This window comes from Littorina saxatilis, linkage group LG2 (genome assembly GCF_037325665.1).
Source record: "Littorina saxatilis isolate snail1 linkage group LG2, US_GU_Lsax_2.0, whole genome shotgun sequence".
Classification (NCBI taxonomy): domain Eukaryota; kingdom Metazoa; phylum Mollusca; class Gastropoda; order Littorinimorpha; family Littorinidae; genus Littorina; species Littorina saxatilis.
In genome coordinates this window covers 84183456-84209085 of record NC_090246.1, presented here as the reverse complement: position 1 = coordinate 84209085, position 25630 = coordinate 84183456, and the positions used below count along the sequence as shown (strand labels likewise).

Genomic DNA, 25630 nt, shown 5'->3' with positions numbered 1-25630 from the left:
TACTCAGTAGTTCTGTTAGATTGTTTATTTTGGCATAGCACATCTATTCACTATGTAATGTTGGTTTGTTTGTGTTTTGGAGGGGGGGGGGGGGGGGCGGTATTTGTTGGAGGTATTTGTATTTAAAACAGAAGGAAAGAGCCTTTAATTTACAGTCATGGTACCTTTTTGTGCTGTTTTTGTAAGAGACTGTGAGAGAAATTGTAGGAAATGTACATGTACAATCTCGGCTCGTTTGGTTGCACTTCCTTGAAATTTAACATCAAAGAGGTTTACTGTAAAACAATTTCATTTAGTGAGTTTTTACACAGTTTTACTGGTCTGAACCAACTTTCGGCTCTTTTCACTCACAGTGTATTCATTTTTCATGCCTTCTGAAATTACTCAGAAACTTTGCATCTTTTATTCTTGTAGCAGGACTCTAAACTGATTCAAAAACTGTGTATCCTTGCAGCATGACTCTCAACTGGGCGAGATATGCTGGAAGGGGTTCCAGATGCGACTTAACAACACCATTCAGGACGTTGTCATCTTCGCCAAGAAGTTGCCGGGCTTTGCCGCCCTGGACCAAGACGATCAGATCTCCCTCATCAAGGGCGGCTGTTTTGAGGTATGGGTTGTGCTGCTCTATGTCTACGTGTCAAAGTGGATCCGCCATTTTAAGACTTCCCCATTAAGACTTTGATTTTTGTTAGATTTCTGTTCATAACCTGTGTCAATTTACCCCCCTTTTTAAGACCCCCAATTTAAGACTCCCTCCCTTTTAAGACCCTGATTTATTTCCTCTGTCAGACTATGTGTTTACCCCCATTTTTAAGACTCCTTTTCAAGACCTGATTTTCTGAGTTTTCTGAAGGTCTTGAAAAGGGGGTTCCACTGAACAGACGACGATTGTTAATGTTCGCAGGTGGCGTGTGTGGTGTGTGCACCGTTCATCGACGGAGAGTCCAACACCATTTACCTGCTGGGCAACAGCACCATCGTCAAGCGTGAAGACATGAAGAAAGGGTTCCCGCTGGGCGAGCACTTCGTGGAGCTCATGTTCAACCTCTCCATCCGCTTCAACCTCTTCCAGCTGCACGACACCGAGAAGGCGCTCTTCTCTGCACTGGTCCTCATCTCTCCAGGTAAGGTGGAGGTTTGATCTCTCCAGGTTAAAGGCACAGTAGGCAGGTTTCACAGTATTGTGTTCAGCAATTTACTATTTACACACTCAAATTCTACAAAATAAATGTTGGCACACAATTCAAAGGACATGTTTTTCCAACAAAGTGAGTTTGTTACAACTAAAAACAGTAGTCAATATAACACTTACCTCGACAGTACTATTCTTGCACATTATCTATTATAGGCCGAAAAAATTGGACAAAACGCTGCGTGGGTACAATTATCTCCCATAACCATGCGCCACCGTGGATCCCAAGCACTGTCCGAGTGCTTCCCCCTTACAGGATGTAGGTGGCGCGTCCTCTTTCTTTTTTCGCGCGTGTCAGTAGGCTGTGTTTCTGCTACGCTCCCGGATTATTTTGGACTAAGAGGCTTCTTTTCTGTGTGGACTATCACCTGTTGGATTATTGTGTGTTATTCCACTCCTGGCTTGAGGCTACGTTGTGTTTCCTTCAACTTGTGCCTCCGTTGTTGTGTGGCGGACTCGGCGTGCCTCCCGTCCTACTTCGTGGTGACCGGTCGTCTGCTTCTCGTTTCGCCGCATTCACTTGAGTATTGACCAAAATTTTCTTTGAATTTTGTTAATTCTCGGTCTTTAAGGGTACGTACAGGGCGAGGTAGGATGTCTCGTCCTGTTTTGGGCTCTGGTTCTACGGAACCAGAGTCTGCCGGGGGCAACCCTTCTCCGGGCGCCCAGCGTCATGTTTTGCGCATGGAGAAGGGGACCTTTCGGCGCTCCGACTCTCCCTCCCCAAACGCTTTGCGTTTGCGGCGAGGGAGGGCGGAGAAAGCCTGTTTGAGCAAGCTCAATGCGAGCTTGCTCAAACAGGCTGGGCTTGAGCCTGGGACTTCGGGCGGGGCTGCGCCGTCGAAGGTTCGGGGAAGGTCGAGGGGAAAGAAAAAGCTTCTTTCTCCTTCTCCTTCAGTGGAACAGGCTTCCCCCCCTTCGACGCCGTTGTCCGGCCCTCAGTCTCAGGCTTCAGCTCCTCCCGGTTTCAAGCCTGGGGGGAAGGTTTCCTTCTCCTCCCTGGCTCGAATCCGGGGGCAGGTCGATTCCCAACCCTCTTTGGGGGTTGGTGAATCCGATCTAGGGGCTACTGGAGAGACTCAGGTTTTGACAGCCAACGGCCATACCACGTTGAAAACACCGGTTCTCGTCCGATCACCGAAGTTAAGCAACGTCGGGCCCGGTTAGTACTTGGATGGGTGACCGCCTGGGAACACCGGGTGCAGTTGGCATTAAAATCTTCCTTTTCCGGTGCCTCTCCTGTGCCCTCCTCGGTTTCCACCGCTGTGGAAGCCAGGAGGGACACGGGTCCTCCTCTGAACTCCTTCGCTGGGTCGTCTGCTGCTGTTTCAACAGTAGTTTCGGCCTCCTGGGGGGGGAGATCGGAGGAGATGACGGGGTCTCTGAATTCCCTCCCCGCTGGGGTTGGGATGCGAATTGACCCCGTTCAGGGCGGTCCTGTGGGGGCAGGGGTTTTCAGGCTTCGTGCCTACGACCACTGCTACTACGGTTCCCTCTGACGTCCGTGTGACTGGTGGCTGTCCCTCTTGAAACGCTCCGGCCGACTAGTTACTGGACGTGGAGGTGTTCGACAGAACGTGGTACTTCTGTCGAATGGTCAGGGCGACGGGAACATTGTTTCTGTTGCTCAGACCGACACCTCCGACCGGACCGTCTTGACCCCACGCCATTCCTTAGCGTCTGGTGTTCGGGTGACGGATGGTCCGGACCAAGGGTCCGGAACGTTCCAGGCTTACGGGTCGGGATCGAACCGGACCCACGGGTCCCGACTGGACTTGACCTCCGGGTTTGGTCCGGACGGGACCCATGGTACGGGACCGTACCTAGGTCCGGTGCGGGACAGTACCTCTGGCCCTTGCCGGACCCCCGGACCTACGGGTCCGGATGGTACGGTACCGGACCAGTGGTCCGGTCGGGACCGGACCACTCGACCACCTCTGTTGGTCCGGGTGGTCTGGCACCGAACCGGACCACCGGACCTACGGGTCCGGATGGTACGGTATGTCCACGTCCGGACCGAGCCACCCGAACACTTCTGTGGGTACGGATGGTTCGGTGCCGAACGGGACCTCCGGATGGTACGGGACCGGACCGGACCGAACCTACGGGTTCGGATGGTCCGGTACCGGACCAGTGGTCCGGTCCGGTCCGAACCGGACCACCCGACCACCTCTGTTGGTCCGGATGGTCTGTCACCGAACCGGACCTACGGGTCCGGATGGTACGGTATGTCCACGTCCGGACCGAACCACCCGAACACTTCTGTGGGTACGGATGGTTCGGTGCCGTACGGGACCTCCGGATGGTACGGGACCGGACCGGACCACCGGACCGGAACACCGGACCACCCTACCGGATCGGTCCGGACCACCCGACCACCTCTGTTGGTCCGGAAGGTCTGGCACCGAACCGGACCTACGGGTCCGGATGGTACGGTATGTCCACGTCCGGACCGAACCACCCGAACACTTCTGTGGGTACGGGTGGTTCGGTGCCGAACGGGACCTCCGGATGGTACGGGACCGGACCGGACCTACGGGTCCGGATAGTCCGGTACTGGACCGGTGGTCCGGTCCGGACCGGACCACCCGACCACCTCTGTTGGTCCGGATGGTCTGGCACCGAACCGGACCATACCGGACCACCGGACTTACGGGTCCGGATGGTACGGTATGTCCACGTCCGGACCGAACCATCCGAACACTTCTGTGGGTACGGATGGTTCGGTGCCGAACGGGACCTCCGGATGGTACGGGACCGGACCGGACCACCGGACCGGAACACCGGACCACCCTACCGGACCGGATCGGACCACCCGACCACCTCTGTTGGTCCGGATGGTCTGGCACCGAACCGGACCTACGGGTCCGGATGGTACGGTATGTCCACGTCCGGACAGAACCACCCGAACACTTCTGTGGGTACGGATGGTTCGGTGCCGAACGGGACCTCCGGATGGTACCGGACCTACGGGTCCGGATGGTCCGGTGCCGGACCACCCGACCACCTCTGTTGGTCTGGATGGTCTGGCACCGAACCGGACCATACCTGACCACCGGACCTACGGGTCCGGATTCCCGCAGTGGGGCACTGCGGTTATGAAATTAAAGGCCCCTCCTGTTTTTGGAACCGCAGGAGCTTTCTAGTTTGCTGTTAGGTAGATTTTTGGTTCCTCTTTCCTGTCATGCTCTCTTTTTCTTCATGAATTCTTTTCTTTTTTCTGCCTTCTTGCTCATTCACCTGTATTTTTTCCAAAAAATCTCTTCTCTTGCCGCTTGTCTCGCGATTCATGTATAGTTTAATCTGTTAGTGTTCTGATGTAAGCCCAGCAGTAGATAGGTTAAGCCTATTTTAACATACTGGAAACTGGTAATCTTCCAGTAGGTATTAATTTAGTTTTACTAAAGCCTGCTGGGACACAAGTAATGGGTTAGTGCATTTGTAAACAGGAATCGCTTGACAAGTGGCCCCCTTCATCCCCCCCTTCCTCGTCCTGATATGGCTCTACGTAGTCGGCTGGACGTTAAGCAACAAATAAACAAACAAACAAACGGGTCCGGATGGTACGGTATGTCCACGTCCGGACCTAACCACCCGAACACTTCTGTGGGTACATGGTTCGGTGCCGAACGGGACCTCCGGATGGTACGGGACCGGACCGGACCACCGGACCGGAACACCCTACCGGACCGGATCGGCACCCCCGACCGGACCGGACCATTTCTTTTCTGATCAGACCCGATGGGTTCCTGTTCAGTCTATAAATGGCGGGGGTTCGTTGGCTGGGCTGACCCAACAGTCCCAGGGTTGTTGTTTTTCTCCCCCTTCGGCTGCTGGAGACGTTTCGTCTTTGGGGCAGGGGTCTTCGCGGCCTCTTGCTTCTGTGGGCGTTTCTTCACAGCCTGCTTCATCGCTCTCGGCTCTTCCCCCTCAAGCTCCCTACACTCCTGCTTTTGAGGAGTTGTCAGGAAGTGAAGAGGAGAGTGAGTCGGAGGACGATAGGGAGGAGGATCAGGGTCGCCCTGAGGTTAACACTGATCCTCTACCCTTGCCGGTTTCTGATGGAACTTCCGAAGCTATGCTTCGTACTTTCCAACAGTACATGACAGACATCACGCTGCGTCTTGACGTCACGGATGCCTCTCTTAAGCGTCTGTCGTCTAGTGTTGACACACAGGACGTGGACCCGGGGTCTGAGGACGAGAGGTAGGAGGCTCGTCCTCGCACAGCTAGAAGGACGTTTGAACAGTTTCAGGACGTCCTTCCCTGAGACGCCCTCTCGTCCTTTGAGTCCGCTTCGGCCCGGGCGCGGGAGGCTCACGCCGCGTCTGCCGGCGGCTCGTTTTATGAACGATCCGGCCGCCGGCAATTCGCGTTCTACCCTAATCTTAGTGCCACGGTGGAAGCGGCAGCACATCGCCTGAGGAGTACAGATTCACGTGCAAACGCGACCTGTGTTCCTCGGGAGGACGCGGGTTCAGTGCCATGCTTTCCTTCGGGAGGCGCACCTCCACTGTTTCCTCGTGTCCAATCTGTTTCGTCCCTCCCTTTTCCCTTTGACTCTCGAACTCTCCCTTTCCAGACTTCGAGTGTTTAGGGTGGGGCTGACGGTGATGTGTTCGTTGGGGAGGTGCCTTCGGTCAAGAAGGTGGAACTGAGCTCTGCTTCGTTCCACAATCTTGAGGCCACCGTTTCTTCCACAGTCGAGGCCCAATCACAGGCCTTGACATGGATGAGCACGCTGTCCACACTGTTGGACCCTCCCGATCGGGCAGAGTCCGATTCCACTCGGGTCCTTGACACGGTTCGAGTGGATCGGGCTTTGCATGCCGTGCGATCGTGCGTGACGTCTGCGGCAGAATTGGCCATTGGAACACGGGTCCACTTTATTGGCCCTGTTCCGTGATCATTTTCTGCTTACTTCTATAGTGCCTCCGGATATGAGGAAGAGTCTGAGGAACACGTTTCCTCAGCCTTCTTCCCTCTTTCATCCGGACACTGTTCGTTCTGTGGTGGAGTCCACACGCCAGAGGAACACTGATTCTCTGATGGTTGGCCTCGCTGCTTCGGCAACGGCGGCGGGGAGTAAGAGAAGTGCTACAGTCACCTCCGGCTCCCAGCCTCAGAAGAAGAAGAAGAAGAAGCCAGTTTCACTGCCTCCTTCTTCCTCCTCTTAGGCGCCTGTCGCGTTCCCAAGCAAGACGAAGGGTGCTCAGACAGGTAAGGGGAAGCAGCACCACCAGGGGGGGTGGTCGCAAGCCTGCGCCTGCCCTCCAGCAGAATTTTCAGTGAGTCCCGGCCCTACGTTGACGCCCCCTCAAGTTGCCCCTCTTTCGTCCGTCGGTTCCCTTTTTCGGGCCCGCGGCATGTGGGGCAGACTGGTCTCCAATCAGTTTTTCTTGAGGGTGGTGTGGTCGGGGTTTTCTCTACCGCTGTCGTCACAACTCCATTGTCCGCTCTACCCTTGACGTTCCCCCCTCCTCGAGACCCTGCCAGATGGCAGGCTCTTCAGGACGAGGTGAACTCGTTGGTCGAGAAGACGGCGGTCTACCCCCTTTCTCAGCCTTCTCCGGGGTTCTGCTCCCGCCTGTTCACCGTCCCCAAAAAGGACGGCCGGTTCAGGCCGGTGTTGGACCTCTCCACCTTGAACTTGTACCTTCACAGGTGCAAGTTCAAGATGGAAACCCCTTCGTCGGTCCGGTTTGCCATCCGGCCAAACGATTGGGCCATGTCTGGGACCTCCAGGATGCTTACTTCCACATCCTGGTGGCCCCGGGGTACCGACATCTGCTCCGGTTCGTTTGGGAGGGCACAGTGTTCGAGTTTCGGGCCCTCCCATTCGGCCTGTCCTTGGCCCCTCTGATTTTCAACGGGGACAACAACACCACATGCTTAGCTTACCTTCGCCACCAGGGGGGCACCAATTCTCGGTCCCTCTCCCTGTTGGCGGAGGAGATTCTGCTCTGGTGCCAGACCAATCAGGTCCGGATGTCAGTCCAGTTCGTTCCGGGGAAACTGAACGCCCTGGCCGACATTCTCAGTCGGGGCGATCAGGTTCTCTTCACAGAATGGACCATCGCTCACAACGTTCTACAGCGTCTGTGTGCAAGGTGGGACCGTCCTCTGATCGATCTGTTCGCAACTCGATTCAGCGCTCGGCTTTCCAGGTACGTCAGCCCCTTTCGAGACATGAATGCGTTCCACTTGGACGCATTCACTCTCTTGTGGAGGCTCCTCGATGCTTACGCCTATCCCCCGACATCTCTGATTCCGAGGGTGCTGGCAAAATATCTGCAGGAACGACCAAGACTGATTTTGGTCGCGCCTTACTGGCCAACAGCTCCGTGGTTTCCAGATCTTCGCGGTCTCACCCACGTAGACCCTCTACCTCTGGATCTGGACGGGGGAGGTCTGCTCCAGCCTCGATCATGCCTCCCTCATCCACGTCCAGAGAGTCTGTGCTTGACCGCATGGCTCTTGTGCGCTCCAAACTGCTTGCACTAGGATTGCACAAGAGTTCAGTAGAGTTTTCCTTGAACGCTAAGAGGCGATCAACTAATCAGCTCTACGACTTACGCTGGAGAGCTTGGGCCACCTTCGCCTTGTCCAAGGGGATAAAGCTGCTTTATCCCTCAACACAGGACTTGGCCAACTTCCTGGTGGAAGTGTATCAAAAGAAGAGTCTTTCTTCTAAGACTCTTCTTGGATACAGATCTGCCATCGCTTCCACGATTGCGGCCGCTACTGGTCGCAGACCTGAACACTTGATCAGGTCCTCCCTCATCGCTAATGTCCTTTCGGGTATTAGCAATGCAGCGGTGTCTAAACCTCGGGTTTCATTTCCCAAGGGGGATGTCTTTCTGGTCCTCAAACTCCTGCGTAGCAATGAGTTTGAACCCCTGGCAGGCATCAGTATCAAGTTGCTGATTTTTGAGTCACTTGAGAAAAAGTGACTCTATGTAATCGGTCAGTGTTAGTCTGTCCGGCCGGCCGTTCGGCCGGCCATCCGGCCGGCCGTCCGTAGACACCACCTTAACGTTGGACTTTTCTCGGAAACTATCAAAGCGATCGGGCTCATATTTTGTTTAGTCGTGACCTCCAATGACCTCTACACTTTAACGATGGTTTCGTTGACCTTTGACCTTTTTCAAGGTCACAGGTCAGCGTCAAAGGAAAAATTAGACATTTTATATCTTTGACAAAGTTCATCGGATGTGATTGAAACTTTGTAGGATTATTCTTTACATCAAAGTATTTACATCTGTAGCCTTTTACGAACGTTATCAGAAAAACAAGGGAGATAACTAGCCTTTTCTGTTCGGCAACACACAACTTAACGTTGGGCTTTTCTCGGAAACTATAAAAGTGACCGGGCTCAAATTTTATGTGAACGTGACTCATTGTGTTGTGAATAGCAATTTCTTCCTGTCCATCTGATGCCTCATATAATATTCAGAACTGCGAAAGTGACTCGATCGAGCGTTTGCTCTTCTTGTTAAGACTAATTGTTCCTCATCGCTTTAGCCACTTGCCGTAGACTCAGTGGTATTCAAGCTTTGAGTGGCCTGGACTTTGACATTGAGTTCACCACACAGCAGTGGTTGCCAGCATGGTCACGTCAGTCTAAGGTATGTTTCTTGGGTATATTTTCTTTTACGGTAGTACTGTTCGAAAATTGCCTGGGTATCTTAATCCTTGGATTTAAGTGATTTTGATTAAGGAGTTTAATACTCTACATATCACCCTCACACCACTCTGGTATTCTGTGCAAGAATAGTACTGTCGAGGTAAGTGTTATATTGACTGTAAGGCTTCTTTTTAAGCCTACTGTCTATATGATACTTACCGAGACAGTACTATTAGAGTTTCCCTCCCGCCTCCCCTCTTGATATGTTATGGGCTTTTTGAGGGTCTGCAGCTCATAAAGAAAGAGGACGCGCCACCTACATCCTGTAAGGGGGAAGCACTCGGACAGTGCTTGGGATCCACGGTGGCGCATGGTTATGGGAGATAATTGTACCCACGCAGCGTTTTGTCCAATTTTTTCGGCCTATAATAGATAATGTGCAAGAATAGTACTGTCTCGGTAAGTATCATATAGACAGTAGGCTTAAAAAGAAGCCTTACAATTTTTTTTATAGTCCTGGTCCTTATTTATATCTAAAAACCAGGCGCAAAGCGGCATACCCTGAAAACGCAAAAAAAGCAATACGGTCATCCTATGCATGCATATAGCTCATATAGCCAAAACCGTTGAAGATAGAAAGACATTTATTGAACAAAAAATATGCAACACATCATCCTTAACAAGTTTTGTTCTTGTATGTATATCAAAATATTGATCCTCAAATGAATGGTTTGAAAAAATACGACTTCCGGCAGACCTAGACCGTTTTGAAGGAAAAAAACGTCTTTTTTTTCAAACCATTCCATGGCCATCAATATTTTCATATACATGTAAGAACAAAACGTGTTAAGACTGGTGTTGTGCATCTAGTTTGTTCAATAAATGTCTTTCTATCTTCAATGGTTTTGGCTAGATGAGGTAACAAGAGAAGGATATGGGCATTGGAATTACGTCAACATTTCGAGCATTGTCACAGATGAAACATTTACTGCAGGGTGCTCCTGATTAACAAACCGAGCAAAACTGTGAAAATTATTGAAGAGAAGACATGTCTGAACAGTTTATAAAGAGACAAGTTTGCAATCATTTGTGAACACCATTATTGTATGGAGGAGAAACTGTTCCCCTACCCCCTAAGAAGGTATTTCTGTCCGTCAACCACGTGAGCGATCGCCACAAATCGAGGCATCACTCGCATTTCAGTTTGGACACACCGGCTGATTGCAAATGCACAGTACGTGTTTCGACACTGAAACGTGACGATTGAGCGTCAAAATAGTTTCTTAAAACAGTCGAAAATGGAGTTAAATGTGACTTCAACACTCAGTGGCGATCGCTAGAGTAGCGATTGTTACTAGACGGACACTAGAAAACCTCAGAAAATGTAATTACTTTGCGATTTTCTTAACTGAAAAACTGTTGCGGTCTTTTTCTGTCGAGCGCGAGCGTCAACGTAAAACAACGTGACGTCACTTCCTCCCCAAACGGTTAGTTTTTGAATGAAAAGAAAAATGTGGCGATCGCTACATTGTTTAGACAGATTGGATCGCAACGTTGAAACTCGGGTCACCGTGCGTCGATCAAGGGCAAATTGACCTCGGCAACATTATAACTCACTTCAAGGGTGCACAAACTTGTATTTACAGTATACAAAATTAGGTAAACTTGTGTTTTTGTCCTGTGAAATCACAATTAGTTTCGATGCTCTTGTTATCGCTATGCCGACGGACAGATCCGAATCCCCATACATTTTTTTTTGCGGAGCTAGTATAAGTTAGAATTTGTGTTATGGATATCGATTGTTGTTGAAAAACAATTATTTCAATGTGTTCTGGCACTCTCAACCACCACAGCATTGATACTTGTGCATGTGTGTGTTGGAATTTAGTTCTTTGTTTAGTGATGCTGTGGCAAAAGTAAATTCATCCGTCCGTATTTTGACGATCGCCACCATTCACACGCACATAAATAAACACATTATCAAAAATTTCAACTTTTATTTTCAAAAAAGTATTTAAACAACAACTCGTTTGCATGTTAATACAACAAATACAGCAGATTCTCACAGATATGGATTTAAAAGACTAAGCAAATCTGAGACTATCAAAATGGCCTAATACCATGAAACCTGCCAGTAAGCCTCCCGTAAACCATCACAGATACTGTCAGGCTTTTACACACAGTACAAACACCCTTCCATTTGAACGCTCACCAAACGGGAACATCCTAGGTGCCCTACGTAAAGAGCGAGCAATTTTTAAAGAATTAATTTTGCAGATTGTCTCAGACACTTTTTGGACCCATCCTGAACTCAGGTCAAAAATGAGTTACTTCCCTTCGGGTCTCATTCTAAACTGGCGATAGCCGTGGACCAAAGAATGTTTTTGGACCGTGGTGCGTTTTTGCGCTAGACCTAACTTTTAAAATCTAAATAATAAATTGACAGCTTGTTACACAAACATTCTTTAATCATAAAAGAATTCTTTTTTCATCAAGACAAGATCAGTACAATTCGAAGTTGTGAAAGTTTAAAAAAAAGAAAAGCCCGGAAGCAGGGTCACGCAAGGGTCGTAGCAGACGACGGTTTATGCCTATCGCCAGTTCCTCTCAACAGTCAAAAGCCATCGCTAGAGTTCTTGTGAACCACATGTGCACCCGTTTGTTTCGTGCATAAGAACGTGCTATTGCAGATAAGCTCACATCGAGTCGCATTCAAATTACTAACCGACGACTACATTGTGGAAAAGGGAAACTGGATCACACCGGTTCACGATGGCTCCGGGGTAAGATAAACCACGCAAAAATAAATTCTTTGAAAATTTTACGGAGGGCACCTAGGATGTTCTCAAGCGGTGAGTGTTTAAATGAAAGGGTGTTTGTACTGTGTGTAAAAGCCTGACAGTATCTGTGATGGTTTACGGGAGGCTTACTGTGCCTTTAAGAAGGTCAGTGTCTGTAAACTAGGGCAGGCAGCTGGGCTCAGCTGAAAATTGACCTGAGGACACAAGGCCAAACAGCTTTCAGAATGCAGACTCTTTGATCTCACTGCACATCGTGGATAAAACGTATTACCTCTCTGTACACTTCCTTTGACTTGTGGCCAATACACAGGAAGTGCCTATTGTGTTCATTTTCACTTTTTAACCATAAAAGTCGGGGTTGCACCTTTTACAACGAAGCGCCTTATTGTTCCGAAAATACGGTACATGTACTAGATTATTCATTTGTGCTTTTGATTCTTCTCTTTTTGCTTCATTTATTGTTGTTAGGATAATCACTTTGATGTTAACATTCTGTCTTTCTGTTTGGTTGCTGGCCTCAATCTTTTTCTTCTTACATTGTATGTACAATGGAACCCCCCTTTTAAGACCTACAAAATCTGAACAAATCAGGTCTTAAAAAGGAGGGAGTCTTAAAATGGTAAATGTACAGAGGTTATAAACAGAAAGTCTGAGAAAACAGAGTCTTAAAAAGAAGGGAGTCTTAAAATGGTAAATGTACAGAGGTTTTGAACAGACAGTCTGAGAAAACAGAGTCTTAAAAAGGAGGGAGTCTTAAAATGGTAAATGTACAGAGGTTATGAACAGAAAGTCTGAGAAAACAGAGTCTTAAAAAGGAGGGAGTCTTAAAATGGTAAATGTACAGAGGTTATGAACAGAAAGTCTGAGAAAACAGAGTCCTAAAAAGGAGGGAGTCTTAAAATGGTAAATGTACAGAGGTTTTGAACAGAAAGTCTGAGAAAACAGAGTCTTAAAAAGGAGGGAGTCTTAAAATGGTAAATGTACCGAGGTTTTGAACAGAAAGTCTGAGAAAACAGAGTCTTAAAAAGGAGGGAGTCTTAAAATGGTAAATGTACCGAGGTTTTGAACAGAAAGTCTGAGAAAACAGAGTCTTAAAAAGGAGGCAGTCTTAAAATGGGGGGTCTAAAAAGTGGGGTTCCACTGTACTTTTAAAAAGACTGCCCTTGTTGACGATGCAGACAGGCGCTGTGGCGGGGTGGTAAGACGTCAGCGTCTTAATCGGAAGGTCGAGGGTTCGAATCCCGGCCGCGGCCACCTGGTGGGTTAAGTGTGGAGATTTCTCCGATCTCCCAGGTCAACTTATGTGCAGGCCTGCTAGTGGCTTATCCCCCTTCGTGTGTACACGCGAGCACAAGACCAAGTGCGCACGGAAAAGATCCTGTAATCCGTGTCGGAGTTCGGTGGGTTATAGAAACACAAAAATACCCAGCATGCTTCCTCCGAAAGCGGCGTATGGCTGCCTAAATGGCGGGGTAAAAACGGTCATACACGTAAAATTCCACTCGTGCAAAAACACGAGTGTACGTGGGAGTTTCAGCCCACGAACGCAGAAGAAGAAGAAGTTGACAATGCAGAAATACATGTACATGTATCACAATAAAAGCTGTTCTCTCTTTCTGTTTGGTTGCTCAACTTGATCTTTCTCTTCTTACACCGTGCATACTTTTTAGAGGACTACCCTTGTTGACTATGCAGAATGACATGTATCACAATAAAAACCTTCTTCGATGGTGTGTGTGTGCAGATCGGCCAGGCCTGAGGAACCGAGAGAAGGTGAGCCGTCTCCAGGAGCTGCTGATCCAGGCCCTGCAGGCGGAGATCGGGGCGGGGCATCCAGAGGAGGTGGGGCTCTTCCCTCGTCTCCTCATGAGCATTTCCAGCCTCCGCGAGCTGGGGGTCGAGCATCGCCGCATGCTCGAGTCGCTCAAAGGTCAGATGAACTTTGACCATGACCTCTACGCCGAGACCTTCGACCTTCTACCCTGACAGGGGTGCAGAGTGGAGGGGGAAACGACAGGCAGAGCTTCCGTTGGTGCTTTTGTGGCAGTGGGGTGCAGCTGATGGGTTTAGTGTGAGAAGTGCAAGGACGGAGTGTAGCGTAGGTTGATTGGGGGGGGGGGGGGGGTGTCTTTTTGCTTGCTGGGGAAGGGTTTTAAGTAAAGGACTGACTTGAAGTGCAGAGCACACTATCCTTCATGGAGACTGCACATAAAAGCAGTTTGAACCATTCAAACAGTTGTTGCAGTATCTAAATACTAGTAAAACTACTTTGTAACATTCACTAAGAGGTATAAAATACCTGATAATAACAAGATAGCAACACAAGTTCTGACGTAATGCAGATTTTGTTGCAATTTATAGAATGGTTTAAACTGATTTTAAGGAAGAGTACACAGAGTTGTTTGACCTTGTTCAGATTGATGGAGGTATGTGAACACCTGTCAGTCAGATCATTGGTTGGGGGCAAAATGGAGAGATCTAGGAAGGCCGACTTTCTTGCAATACTTGTAGTTATGTTAGAATAGGACGGTAACTGCCAGAAAGGAATGGATGGAAGCCTTGTCGTTGAGTTGTCCTATTGGCGCTCTGATGGACTGACCTGTGATAAACGCTCAGACGTCAAAAAGTCTTAACTAAGTCTGTAGCACCTCTGAGATAGATTACAGTCATCAGGACATCATGAACAATTCCTGTGTTTCACAGTTATTGAGATATGAACAATTCCTGTGTTTCACAGTTATTGAGACATGAACAATTCCTGTCTTTAACAGTCGTCAGGACATCATGAACGATTCCTGTGTTTTACAGTAATCAGGACATCATGAACGATTCCTGTGTTTTAGAGTAATCAGGACATCATGAACGATTCCTGTGTTTTACAGTCGTCAGGACATCATTAACGATTCCTGTGTTTTAAAGTAATGAGGACATCATGAACAATTCCTGTGTTTCACAGTTATTGAGACATGAACAATTCCTGTGTTTCACAGTTATTGAGACATCATGAACAATTCCTGTCTTTAACAGTCGTCAGGACATCATGAACGATTCCTGTGTTTTACAGTAATCAGGACATCATGAACGATTCCTGTGTTTTAGAGTAATCAGGACATCATGAACGATTCCTGTGTTTTACAGTCGTCAGGACATCATGAACGATTCCTGTGTTTTAAAGTAATGAGGACATCATGAACAATTCCTGTGTTTTTAGAGTAATCAGGACATCATGAACAATTCCTGTGTTTTAGAGTAATGAGGACATCATGAACGATTCCTGTGTTTTACAGTAATCAGGACATCATGAACAATTCCTGTGTTTTTAGAGTAATCAGGACATCATGAACAATTCCTGTGTTTTAGAGTAATCAGGACATCATGAACGATTCCTGTGTTTTACAGTAATCAGGACATCATGAATAATTCCTGTGTTTTAGAGTAATCGGGACATCATGAACGATTCCTGTGTTTTAGAGTAAACAGGACATCATGAACGATTCCTGTGTTTTAGAGTAATCAGGACATCGTGAACGATTCCTGTGTTTTAGAGTAATCAGGACATCATGAACGATTCCTGTGTTTTACAGTCGTCAGGACATCATGAACGATTCCTGTGTTTTACAGTAATCAGGACATCATGAATGATTCCTGTGTTTTACAGTAATCAGGACATCATGAACGATTCCTGTGTTTCATAGTTATTTGTTCATCATGAATGATTCCTGTGTTTCACAGTTATTGAGACATCATGAACGATTCCTGTGTTTCATAGTTATTTGTTCATCATGAATGATTCCTGTGTTTCACAGTTATTGCGACATCATGATCGATTCCTGCATATCACAGTTATTGCGTCAACCTGAACTATTCCTGTGTTTCACGTCATCCATAATGGATGCATTTCAGTCTCACTGACGTCGGCATCTCATGTCCTCGGTGACGGCCATGTATCATAGACGTTCAACTTCCCCGTGATATCTCTAACCATGTACGACGACCCTGGAGATTCCCACAGCCGCCCACAGTAATAGTGACACGCCAGGGAAACCCTCCAAAGATCTTACTGCACGAGTGCTGTGTGCGTGGACAACAGATATGAATGACTGACACCTGTGTTTTGTGCACAGGCACACGAAGGCGCTTACTTCTCTGTGCTCAGGCTGTACAGTGGAACCCGCCTTTCAAGACCTCAACAGATGTGAGAAAATCGGGTCTTAAACTGGAGGTAGGGCGGGGATGTAGCTCAGTCGGTAGAGCGCTGGATTTGTATCCAGTTGGCCGCTGTCAGCGTGAGTTCGTCCCCACGTTCGGCGAGAGATTTATTTCTCAGAGTCAACTTTGTGTGCAGACTCTCCTCGGTGTCCGAACACCCCCCGGGAGTACACTCAAGCACAAGACCAAGTGCGCACCGAAAAAGATCCTGTAATCCATGTCAGAGTTCGGTGGGTTATAGAAACACGAAAATACCCAGCATGCTTCCTCCGAAAGCGGCGTATGGCTGCCTAAATGGCGGGGTAAAAACGGTCATACACGTAAAAGCCGTGGGAGTTTCAGCCCATGAACGAACAAACAAACAAACTGGAGGTGAATTTACAGGGGTTATGAACAGAAACTGTGGAAAGAGAAAGGTCTTGAAAGGGCGATGTCTTAAATGGATCTCTCTAAAGGGGGTTCCACTGTTACAAAGATGATGACCAGACCATGGGGGACTATATTGTTATAAAAGCCCACATATTTTGCTACACCGAGGGGAGATAAATGTGCATTCAAACCTTTTTTGTACTTGAGTTATACTTGTTCGACCCGGTGAACCATCAAAGAGAAACTTCTTGTATACAAATATATGCGATATATATGAGTATATATATATATATATATATGTGTGTGTGTATATGTGATTTATTTATGATTTTGTAATGCTAATACTCCAATGCTTTGTTGACTGATTTGTTGTGATTTTTGCTCATTCAGAGATCAGTACAAATTGTTGTTTGTGCAAGGTTTAGATCGTTCAAGGTGAAATACAGGAATTGTCCTGGAGTGGTAAAGTGTTACGGCTTTATGAGTTCGGTGGCACTCATGTATTCTCAATTTTTTTAAACTCGGTGAGGTTTTGCAAGCCAAAATGCGTTTTATTGGCAAATTATTTTGTGTGTAATTTAGAAAATATTGTTGTCCTTTTCCTTAGTCGTTTCTTGGACAATTTCTGTCTTGTAAAGAAACTGAACGTTGAGATTTTGTCCCATGCGAGTTAATCTCTTCAGAGGTCATAAGATGTCCAAATGATTATGATACACCTCCCTGTGTGCATGTAAAATCAAGATATTCTTTATTTCTTTTCTCTTGATTTTCTCCCCAAATAAGCTGTGTCACCTGTGAACCATGGGGCGTGGGATATCTGGCTGGTTACTGACGTAGATTTTTAGCACATGAGACACATACAGTGAAAATTGTTCCATTCCAAACTTGTTATTTCAAAGGGTTGAGGGGCATTCTTTGTTTCATCTCTTTTGCATTTTGTGTAAGGACAATCAGCTAAAAATATTGATGTCTGTTCTAGATGTAGCATTGTGTAGTTAGCTGGAAGAGATAGTTACATTGATTGCAAAGTTTCTTTGAAAAGGAAAGAGAAATACTGGAGAATCATCTTGTTCAAATCAGTTATTTTAGTTTTTACTGTTCAAATCAAAAAGTTGAAGAAGTCAATGTTTATCTGTTGAATTTTTTTTTCAGTCAAATATTCTCACAGTGTTTCTTCTTTGTTTTGTTTAACATCTTTTTATTACTTAGATAGATGGAAACACCAGGAAAATTCAAGCATAATTGTAGTTACATGCTTGCACATTTTGAGTAGCACACACACACACACACACACACACACACACACACACACACACACACCTTCTTCCTCTCATTCTCTTAACTGCTTCTGTCAAAATATTACGTTACACATTTCAAATCCCTTACTAAGCCCTGTATGTTAGTGTAAAGACCTATAAAGTAGGATTACCCCCAAAATGTCTGCAAACAGTGTTTGTTCATCCTTTTTTCCTCCATTCATATTGAGATATATTAGTTGACTTCCATTAGCTTGATGTTTAGGCAGCATTTTGTCTGTGTACCTGTTGATGTAGTAGGTGTGTGTGTCTGCTGATGTGTTAGTGTGTGTGTCTGCTGATGTGTTAGTGTGTGTGTCTGCTGATGTGTTAGTGTGTGTGTGATTGTATGAGTGCATGTGTGTGTGTGTGGTTGTGTTCAGATGTAAATGGAAGTTTTGGTTTGCTGATTGGTTGTTCTTATTTATGATACATATGTCACATAAATATTTGACCGATGTATGTACGAGGTCAATAAATGTAAATTTAGGCTCTTGGCCTTAAGTGTCCAGTGTGAATACGGGGCCCGGTGATTTCTTTTTTTTATCTTTCTGCCCTGTATGTTGTGCATACTGTAGCCTGAGTCGTGTACATAGTGGAACGCCCGGTTCATCTTCCAGCTTGTTTTTCTCCGCTTGGCTGCTCATCACTGGTGCGTTGAAGACAGCTGGTTCCTTGATAAAGCTTTCTCTCTGTTTTCACTGTTGTTTGTTGGATTATTTGTTGTTGTTGCTTTTTTACTGCTGTTATTTGAAAATGGATGTAGAGCGAGGACATTTTGAATCACCTGTTTGATGATTTTTTTAAACTGTTATTTTGGAATTGAACACAGATTTGTTTTTTTGTTTTTTGAAGGAAATGTGTCAAGGTGTATCATGCTGTTTGGGAAATTGTGTAAAGTGAAGTGGTCTTTAATTGAAATTGTGTAAAGTGAAGTGGTCTTTGATTGAAATTGTGTAAAGTGAAGTGGTCTTTGATTGAAATTGTATTGAGAGATTGCTAAGATTTTTCAAACGGACATAAGTTTCCTATTATGTGTAGAAATCTTTCAGCTCATTGAACCCTTTAAGCTTTAAGACGTTAAAATGGCATGGTTTTATTTCATTACTGTTCAGTACAGGCCTCGTACCTCAGTGAATGGTACTAACAAAAATATGTCACAAGCTTCCGGCATGCTTTGTTAGACAGCAACGTAAAGGTACCGCCCTTACAAGTTAAAGGGACACTCCGCCTCATGCCTTACTGTCTTGGATCTGGTCAGGCTTTTACATGGAATGAAACCATCCCTCCACTTGGTCACATACCAAAACTCAACAGCCTGGGTGCTCTCTCTGCACAGACCGGCACGGTTGGCCTAGTGGTAAGGCGTCTGCCCCGTGATCGGGAGGTCGTGGGTTCGAACCCCGGCCGGGTCAAACCTAAGACTTTAAAATTGGCAATCTAGTGGCTGCTCCGCCTGGCGTCTGGCATTATGGGGTTAGTGCTAGGACTGGTTGGTCCGGTGTCAGAATAATGTGACTGGATGAGACATGAAGCCTGTGCTGCGACTTCTGTCTTGTGTGTGGCGCACGTTATATGTCAAAGCAGCACCGCCCTGATATGGCCTTTCGTGGTCGGCTGGGCGTTAAGCAAACAAACAAACAAACAAACAAACAAATCTCTGTGCACAGTGTTATATTTTGTAATTAATTTTGTTAAAGGAACTGGTATTCAAAAAATGATTCATCGAAAAGTTCCAACTCTACACGAAAGCAGTCAGGGTGTTGATTTGGGGTATGTGAGCAAGTGGAGTCTTATCCCATGTAAAAGCCCGCCCAGATCGGAGACGGGTAGGCAAACAGTTTACATGAGGTGAAGTGGGCCTTTAGGGGATGGTGTTGACCCACATGAAAGGCTGACCAGATCGGAGACGGGTAGGCAAACAGTTTACATGAGGTGGAGTGGGCCTTTAGGGGATGGTGTTGACCCACATGAAAGCCTGACCAGATCGGAGACAGGTAGTTTACATGAGGTGAAGTGGGCCTTTAGGGGATGGTGTTGACCCACATGAAAGGCTGACCAGATCGGAGACGGGTAGGCAAACAGTTTACATGAGGTGGAGTGGGCCTTTAGGGGATGGTGTTGACCCACATGAAAGGCTGACCAGATCGGAGACGGGTAGGCAAACAGTTTACATGAGGTGGAGTGGGCCTTTAGGGGATGGTGTTGACCCACATGAAAGGCTGACCAGATCGGAGACGGGTAGGCAAACAGTTTACATGAGGTGAAGTGGGCCTTTAGGGGATGGTGTTGACCCACATGAAAGCCTGACCAGATCGGAGACGGGTAGTTTACATGAGGTGGAGTGGGCCTTTAGGGGATGGTGTTGACCCACATGAAAGGCTGACCAGATCGGAGACGGTGAACAAAGTTGCTTGCACACGAAGGACGGTACCTGTAAACTGGATACGATTAACAATCTCTCAGCCCTGAAGGCTACTTTTGATTGCACAAAATTTGCCGTCTTCATTCATGACAAAATAGACCAACGCCGGAAATAACTATCGAGTTTTTATGGGTTGTGAAAGAGTGAATACTCTTGCTTTTAGTGAGGCAAACTTTCCACACATGCTCCTTGTTCATGTGTTTTGGACACACCCCTCGCTAGTGACTGGCCTATAATCATGTCACGTGGGAAAGTTTGCCTCAATAAAAGCAAGAGTATTCACTCTTTCACAGAGTTATTTCCAAACATCTATTGCAGCATGGCAACACTCCCGAGGGAGTGCAAACACTGTACTGATTAACACTCCCTAGGACGCACTTCACGGAGTGTACTTGTCTAATGCGCTTTCTGCACAAGTGCAGCCAACCATGCAAAAACTGGTGCTGTCTCTTTGTTGATGACCTACTGTCATGCTCCACTGCTGGTTATATTTGTGACGAGGAAGATTCACTGTAGTTTTGGTTGTTTTAGCTTGGAGCCATTTTAGCGTTGGCAAAGGTGCTTTAGCACGGAATTCCCCCAGTAATGTCTGGCTGTGTTATTTCCAATGACAAAATTGTTGTTAATGACAAAATTGTTATCGATTGACAAATGTGTTGTAAAAGTGTTAAATGTCAAGAGATACAAATATTTGATGCACACATTCTTTTTAACTTCCTTCGGTTTTAAATGGTGTATTGTGGTAAAGTTTTGAATGAAATTGCCTAGTTTGATTTCTTTTTTTTCCTCTGGCAAAAATTATGACTTATCCCCGGTAGTAATATTTCACCTACCATACCTGAAACTTGAGAAATTCTCAGCAAAGAGAAGAATTGAATGTCCCAAGTAGCAACTATGACCAGGTAGAAGCTTGCTGTTAGTTAAGAGAAGTAACAGCTAGACTTGATAGCATGCTGACCCCCCGCGGGTTAGGGGGAAGAATTTACCCGATGCTCCCCAGCATGTCGTAATAGGCGACTAACGGATTCTGTTTCTCCTTTTACCCTTGTTAAGTGTTTCTTGTACAGAATATAGTCAATTTTTGTAAAGATTTTAGTCAAGCAGTATGTAAGAAATGTTAAGTCCTTTGTACTGGAAACTTGCATTCTCCCAGTAAGGTAATATATTGTACTATGTTGCAAGCCCCTGGAGCAAATTTTTGATTAGTGCTTTTGTAAACAATTGACAAGTGGCTCTATCCCATCTCCCCCCCTTTCCCCGTCGCGATATAACCTTCGTGGTTGAAAACGACGTTAAACACCAAATACAGAAAAAAAGATAGCATGCTGTTAGTTAAGAGAAGTAACAGCTAGACTTGATAGCATGCTGTTAGTTAAGAGAAGTAACAGCTAGACTTGATAGCATGCTGTTAGTTAAGAGAAGTAACAGCTAGACTTGATAGCATGCTGTTAGTTAAGAGAAGTAACAGCTAGACTTGATCGCAGCAAACTGTAGACCAAGTCTTGCTTGTGTGCATTTTACATCCATCAGTTATTTTCTGAAGGAAAGAAATATCCAAGCCTGAACAACAGCAGGATTACCCATTCAAAGGCTTCTCTTTTATCTTCTGCTTCACAGTGAAGTCAGCAGTGCTGGATTACAACTTGTTGTCTCGTGAATAAGGTATCAACTGCACTGATAGACAACATTGAATATGAATTTCAAGCAGGTAGATTTTGCTTTTTTCCATTGCACTTGTTTTTAATAATGCCGCAAAATGTCTGAGGCCGGTCTTTCTTGTTTTCTTTTAATGTATGTGTCATTGTTTTATTTATTTTGACTCAATGTTTATGTACAATTTTTTGAAGGATTATTCCGACCTGTAAGCAGAATTAGGGGATGTCAACAAAGAGTTATCAAGCTCAGTTGTAAAAAGTATGTCTTAAAGAGGCGTTTGTGCGTTTGAGTTTACACATGTTAAATTATAATGTACTTTCGCTGAAAATGAAGCCTTTTAACATCCCAGACATTATTCTTTGTTCCATGGCGCATAATTACAAAAACATGCGTGTTTTAGAGTGCTTGAGTTTTTGGCAGCTTTTGGAGGATCCGCGCAGACTTAGTAGAAAAGTTGTGTGAATGTCAGAGAAACCTGGGTAAACTAATGAAATAACAATGGAAAACAGCATAAAATTGTAGCTAATTTTTGTATATTACCATTTCCATTGGTGTACATTTTTTTCTTCCTGGGTTGTCATTAAGATTGATATTAATGACAGATTTTCGCTTCCACAAATTTTGCAAATGGCAGTGTACTTTTCAGTTTGTCGTGTACATACTGTACAATTAAAGAGGTCATTAATCATCGTACAGATTGTAATATTGCTGTACAGTTCTTAATTTTTTTGAGCCAACATGGGGAGTGTGTTTTTATTTTGTGGATCCAGTATTTTATCCGGTGGATCTAGTAAACTCAGTGAGCCAGCTGCCAGAAACGCAGAGCAGCGTGTTTGTTTCGTCTCCTTGGATTATTGTTGCTAGCAGGTCATCTACCCGGTTTTCATCAAATCAGTATGCAACAGATGATGTCCAGTGATCTTACATCAGTTCATGCTCTTCATTGTTTGGCTGTCCTGTTGTTAGGAAGTTTGATAGCTTGCTCTACATGCGACTTGTTGCCATCAGTCTGGCCGGTGAAACATCATGTTTGTTTACTCTGCACCGCGTCGGATGTGACCGTATTTTTCTTACTGTGTACAAATGGTACGCTCTGTTAAATGATGTTACATGCATTTTGTACGTTTTTGCTGCAATGTTTTTTTGGCTGTGGCTGCTTTGTTTTGTTTTTCAAAAAGCCTTGTCTTGTATCTGTGCTTGCATTTCCTTTTTATTTTTTTTTTATTTTGTTTTTATTTTGCTGAGGTAGAAATAAGAGCAGGTTTTGAGTGAGTGTTTTTATGTTTCTGAGGAGAGGTGAGCTTTGGGGTTTATGCAATTTGGTTGAAATTTAATGGCGAACATATTAACATGCTTCCTATTATTGTCTATTTTGTCAAGGCAGAGTGTGTAGGGGACTTTAAGAAGCCTGGGAGGTAGAGTTGGTGGTACACGAGTATTGGAGTTCAAGATGAAAGAGGCGAGCACGCCTGTATGAAAGATCAATTCATAAAGCCAGTGGCATCAAGGGAAGAGCCAATTTTTTCAGTGACCTGTGCTCATGTTTTTCTGACTTGTCATTGTGTTGAACTGTCATTGATGATAATGTCCTTCATTAAAGCACAGACAAGGTTTATTGTTTAAATTGTTAGATACACTGGTGCTCTTGTCATTCAACGTCATTATTGCTAATGCAGTGTTTTACCGCTGCAGAAAAATCAGCCAAATGTAAACATCTTCCTGCATTATGAGGTTCTCATCACTTGCCGCCAGTGGGGGTCATCATGTTTGCCAATCGTTTATTCCCAATTGGGTATTCATGTTTGCCAATCATTTAAGCCCTGTTTTACATATCCATCCATTAGATAATGTTTGAATGGGTTCACAATTTTGCTGTCCTTTATGAAAATTGCACTTGAACAGTGCCCCGGTGTATCATGAGAGATTTTATACAGCTACCATCCATTTTTCCATCTCAGCTTGCTTGCTGATTTGTACCGGTGTTTTGAACAGCTTTGCAGCATGTAGTTAGATTTCATCAACAGCACTCTTCTTTTACATGCCTGAGTGTCGGTTGATATTGTCTTTTTAACATAAGAACCAAAGTTGAGTCGTCCGTTCATAATCGCAGTGAGGCGTCTCGTGATTCAAAACTTTTTTGGACAACAGATTTATTTTTTTGCTCAGATGCTAAGAAAACATTTTATACTGTCGAAGAGAAGCATGCGATACATCTGCCTGCCTGACAAGTTGCACGATAAGGCTGTCTGTTGAAAGATATTTGAGAAACGGTGAAAAAGCAATGTTTGACCGTTGCCAGAGAGAAAATAATCTGCTGCAGCAGAAGCACAGGCGGCTCATGTAATTAGCCTAATCTATCATCTGTTTTTGAGAGATACTGTTAATGTTGTTTTAGCGCTCTTCATGCAGACATTTGCTAAGGAGCTTTACCGTGGGTTGAAATCATTGGCAATAATTAAGAAGTGTTCTCAGTTTGTTGCGTTGGTTATTGGTTGTAGACGACGGTTACTATGAAATTCAATTCAATTCCTGCGATGTGCTAGAGATGTATTTTACATTTCCCTTTTTTACTGGACTGGCAATTGTTGTTTTATCACACTGCAAATAGAGGCATGATTACTGTATCAAGCCATTATTACAAATTGTTTATAGTGTGTGTTTCTTCAAATGGAGTAAAATCAAAAGGTTTTATTTTGTTATTGAGATACTTAAGCACCTGTTTTCTCCAGCTTATTAAAAACTATTTACAAGTTTAAAAAGGTCTGTAATTTTCTTTCAAACACAAGTAATACTCCTTGAAGAGACTTCTTGATGGTTTTTTTTAGATTTGAACAGCTTAGGCCTCATTTTCATAGGAAAATCTGCAATAAGCGTTTCTGTGTTAGGTCTCCATGCATGTTCTCCTGTATTGTAGGCCGCATTCCTTGCATTCATACAGTAGGTAGAACTCTATGTTCATCAGAACTATTTAGGAAGAAGAATTGGGTTGAAAGCTACAGGTCATAGCAACACTATGGGAGTCAGTGTCATGTTCTGAGAGTCAGGGATCTTGATGTTACTTTAGAATATTGTTGACCAACTGTCTGCTGTATGTATACCAGGAACTTGGTATACCTACCGGTAACTTTTACTTGTATTCACTACAAAGTAGGGGCTGGTTGATGGAAGAAATTGTGGAATGTGCAGTGTGTGCTTAAAACGGATGTGGACGTTATGTGTGAATCTCATTCTATCCCTTTCATCCATCAGGCTTCTGACAAAAATAAAGCAGTGATTGTCACATCCATTCTTTTGTCAGGTCTTCTTGTGTGTGTGTGTGTGCATGCTTGCGCTTGTGTGTGTGTGTGTGTGTTATATTCGGTGTGTTGATGTATGCATGCTCTGGTTGACTTGTGTAGTTGTTTAGTGTGTGAAAGTATGTGTGTGTGTGTGTAATTGTGCGTGTGTGTTGCAGGTTGTTCTTTCCTTCTGAACAATTCACTTCAGCTGGATAGTCTTCCTGTGTAAACCAATGTTACCTATGATCCACTCAGGCTTGACTTGCACTTAACATTTGCATATTTGAAGACATACACTTGAACAGCTCAGCTTATTTCTGACTGCAACAAAAATGTTTACCTGAATTTATTTGTGTGATAGCTCTATGTAAATGCCATATTCCCTCAGCATAAACAATATTTTGTGAAAGAACCTACTTTATAGTTTCCTCAAACAATGGCCACATCAGGCTGATTTTTCCTTATACACTGTAAAGAATTGTTACGACTGAAAGCATGGGTGTTGTGAGAAGTTCGGCAGTCAACTTAGCTAACGTTTGAACCTTTCACATGTCACCCCCCCACTTTGCATATTATTGCTTTTTCTGTGTCATGTTTCTACTTGCATGGTATTGCTTTTTCTGTGTCATGTTTCTTCTTGCTACTTGCATGTTATTGCTTTTTCTCTGTCATGTTTCTTCTCTGCTAACAAGATTATTAGGTTAGAATCAGTTGCACGTTTTAATGTTGTTTGAGAAGCAACTGCTACTGTTGTAATACAGTGTACCCAACACAC

At 45.2% G+C, this 25630-nt stretch overlaps 1 protein-coding gene, 1 long non-coding RNA gene and 1 other non-coding gene across 4 annotated transcripts in view; all 3 read left to right on the top strand.

Moving 5' to 3' along the window:
- The window catches only part of LOC138959965 (ecdysone-induced protein 78C-like), a 60519-nt gene extending 46796 nt beyond the window's left edge, over window positions 1-13723 (top strand). For both annotated transcript variants that reach the window (XM_070331667.1, XM_070331668.1), the window contains exons 8-10: window positions 455-610; window positions 908-1127; window positions 13368-13723. In XM_070331667.1, coding sequence (XP_070187768.1) covers window positions 455-610; window positions 908-1127; window positions 13368-13609 — 618 coding nt within the window. In that variant the 3' untranslated portion in view covers window positions 13610-13723. The remainder of the gene's footprint in view (window positions 1-454; window positions 611-907; window positions 1128-13367) is intronic.
- LOC138960527 (5S ribosomal RNA) lies at window positions 2288-2406 on the top strand. The gene has a single exon (XR_011454006.1). It is a non-coding gene; the product is annotated as a 5S ribosomal RNA (ribosomal RNA).
- A 26-nt stretch (window positions 13724-13749) lies between the features above and the next one.
- On the top strand, window positions 13750-24863 carry LOC138959971 (uncharacterized). Its single transcript, XR_011453852.1, has 2 exons — window positions 13750-19759; window positions 19836-24863. It is a non-coding gene; the product is annotated as an uncharacterized lncRNA (long non-coding RNA).
- The last annotated feature ends 767 nt before the right edge of the window (window positions 24864-25630 follow it).